The sequence below is a fragment of the Corticium candelabrum genome, chromosome 8, assembly GCF_963422355.1.
Source record: "Corticium candelabrum chromosome 8, ooCorCand1.1, whole genome shotgun sequence".
Taxonomy (NCBI): domain Eukaryota; kingdom Metazoa; phylum Porifera; class Homoscleromorpha; order Homosclerophorida; family Plakinidae; genus Corticium; species Corticium candelabrum.
In genome coordinates this window covers 7,878,966-7,881,465 of record NC_085092.1, presented here as the reverse complement: position 1 = coordinate 7,881,465, position 2,500 = coordinate 7,878,966, and the positions used below count along the sequence as shown (strand labels likewise).

The 2,500-nt window shown below is 38.4% G+C and overlaps 1 protein-coding gene across 1 annotated transcript in view; it reads right to left on the bottom strand.

The window, feature by feature from the left end:
* LOC134183145 (WASH complex subunit 5-like) overlaps positions 1-2,121 on the bottom strand; it is a 21,719-nt gene extending 19,598 nt beyond the window's left edge. The window contains exons 1-4 of the mRNA XM_062650614.1: positions 1,900-2,121; positions 1,728-1,834; positions 819-903; positions 657-757 (exon numbers count right to left, since the gene is read on the bottom strand). Coding sequence (XP_062506598.1) covers positions 657-757; positions 819-903; positions 1,728-1,834; positions 1,900-2,121 — 515 coding nt within the window. The remainder of the gene's footprint in view (positions 1-656; positions 758-818; positions 904-1,727; positions 1,835-1,899) is intronic.
* Positions 2,122-2,500: the final 379 nt, after the last annotated feature.

The window sequence follows — 2,500 nt, the reverse complement described above, 5'->3', positions numbered from 1 at the left end:
AAGTTATTCTGACTAGGTTGATTAATAAGCAGACGAAGTCACAAAAAACTCACCACCAGGGCTACGTTTTCGACAAACCAAAACTAGAACCACATCAAAACCACACCTCTTACAAAAGACCACGCCCCATTTAGAAAGCCCCACCCTACAGCCATGCTTTGCTGAAAACTTTGCTAGAACCCTGAATGCACAATACAAATAGTCACGTGAACTACGTCTAAGTCACGTGCAACAAAATTAATCATGTGAAACACAATAATCACATAAAACACAAAATAGTCACGTGCATTACGTCACGTGACTCATCGCATGCAACAAAATCAAACTGAAACACACAATAATCACGTGCAACACAAAGTAGTCATGTGCATTACGTCCAAGTCACGTGCAACAAAATTTATCACGTGAAACACAATAATCACGTGCAACACAAAGTAGTCACGTGCATTACGTCAAAGTCACGTGTCAAAGTCACGTGACTATTCGCGTGCAATAAAATTAAACACGCGAAGTACATAATAACACATGTATCACGTCCAAGTCACGTGCAACCAATATAATAATCACGTGCAACACAAAGTAGTCACATGCAACATGCAACAGTCTCATGCCCATTTACGGTTACACGTAAATGTTGACTTGCTGTACACGCTGACCTGTAACGATGATATGCGACCAGCATCCTCTCCCTGACATTTCCCTCAATCTTCATGTCGATAACAAGCAACATCACGCCATACAAAAACAACGACTCACACTAACAAAACATTAATATCAACCACATATTTAGTTTACATATTTTTAATTAATCAAGTCACCATCAGTTGCTTTCCGTCTTCATTGAAGATGACCGTGTCTAGCGTCTGCTGTATGTAGACACCCTCATCTAAATCCTCCAGAAATCTATAAAAGTCACGTGACAATTATATAGCCACGATTATAGTCACGTGACTATCATGTAAATGACATCAGTAACAACAATTGCAGTCACGTGGTGCATGTCACGTGACTATTATGTAATCAACACCAGTAAATATAGTCACGTGACTATCATGCAATTGACACCAGTAACCACACTCAGTCACGTGATTATATGTAATTGATACTACTAACCACAAAGTCAGTCACGTAGTGCTTGTCACGTGACTATTATATGCAAAGGGAGTAGACTAACCAAAACAGAAATTTGTTTTTCCTAATGCATGTCCTAATTTTTCCTGATTTTTCATCATTGTTTTATTGCCTAAACAAAGAAGTTTTCTTCACTATTGGCACTGTAGCTTGCTTTAGGGTTAGGGGACATCAACACGTGGTGACGTCACAAGATGAAAGGAAGTTACTGTTAAGTTAATTGCTATGGGAAACGATGCATGGCTGCAGGATGTTCGAATACCAACAACGTCAGTCTATTTACATTCCTCCAAAACAGAATTCGAGTCAGTCAACTTCCGGTCACTTTATGATGTCATTACATTGCTCCGACCAAAACAAACAAAAACAGTGACAAAAATGCCACAACATTGACAAAACAATCAGAACAATAAAGAAGTATTAAAACACCAAGAGTTTTTAGAGAGAGAAATAAATTTTGATTTTGCTAGATACCTTCCCTAATACGTAGCCTCGCGTGACCAGACCCTACCGCTTTCTTACTCGCCGGAAGTAAGATGGCGGCGAGGCTACCTCATCATAGTCACGTGGCAATCATCACGTGACTTGACGTTTACCTGTTTAGATCTGTAATATACGTGTGGATGCTCTCAAAGGCGCGATAAAAACGCGTGAGCATGTCGATGTGATTCTCTCTAAATTCCTCATCCCTCTCTTGCAATTCCTGAAAGAGATCGCACACAGAAATTTACGAAAACCGCCGCATTTGCTCAATAACGACGAACTAACAGTAGTGCTGTCAATCTTCTGATCGAAGAAGTCTTGGTTACGAAAATAGGAGAAATCCGGTAGAATCGCTTCGTACTTTTCGCGGTCGTTGCGCGTTTCGAGACGGAAGACGGGCGGTATAAAGTCGGATAGTCGCAGAAGTTCGGCGATGATAGCATTGCCTCGGCTCACAAGTCTCAAGAGCGTCTGGCCGCAGACGCTGCTTGCTGAGAGAAAGTCCATGTTATACGGGACTTTACGTGTATTGATAGCAACGAAGAAGTTTAACGCGCGTTAGCTAATTTGATATTGCTTGATTAAAATCAACTTAAAATTTACAAAAATGTCAAAATTTTAAGTCAGTTGTTATTTTGTACAATTATGAAAAAGATGTACTAAAAAATTTATTTTTTTAAAAAATTAAGTTAATTATAATCAAATTTATTGTAATGATTATCTTAGTATTATACTTAAATTTATTATTTATATATTTTAAAGTTTTATTACTTTTAGTCAATAGTTTATTTTATTTTACTTGTTTACTATAGTTGTTGCAGAGAGAAAGTCCACGTTATACGGGACTTTAGGTGTATTGATAGCAACGAAGTGGTTTAACGCGCGT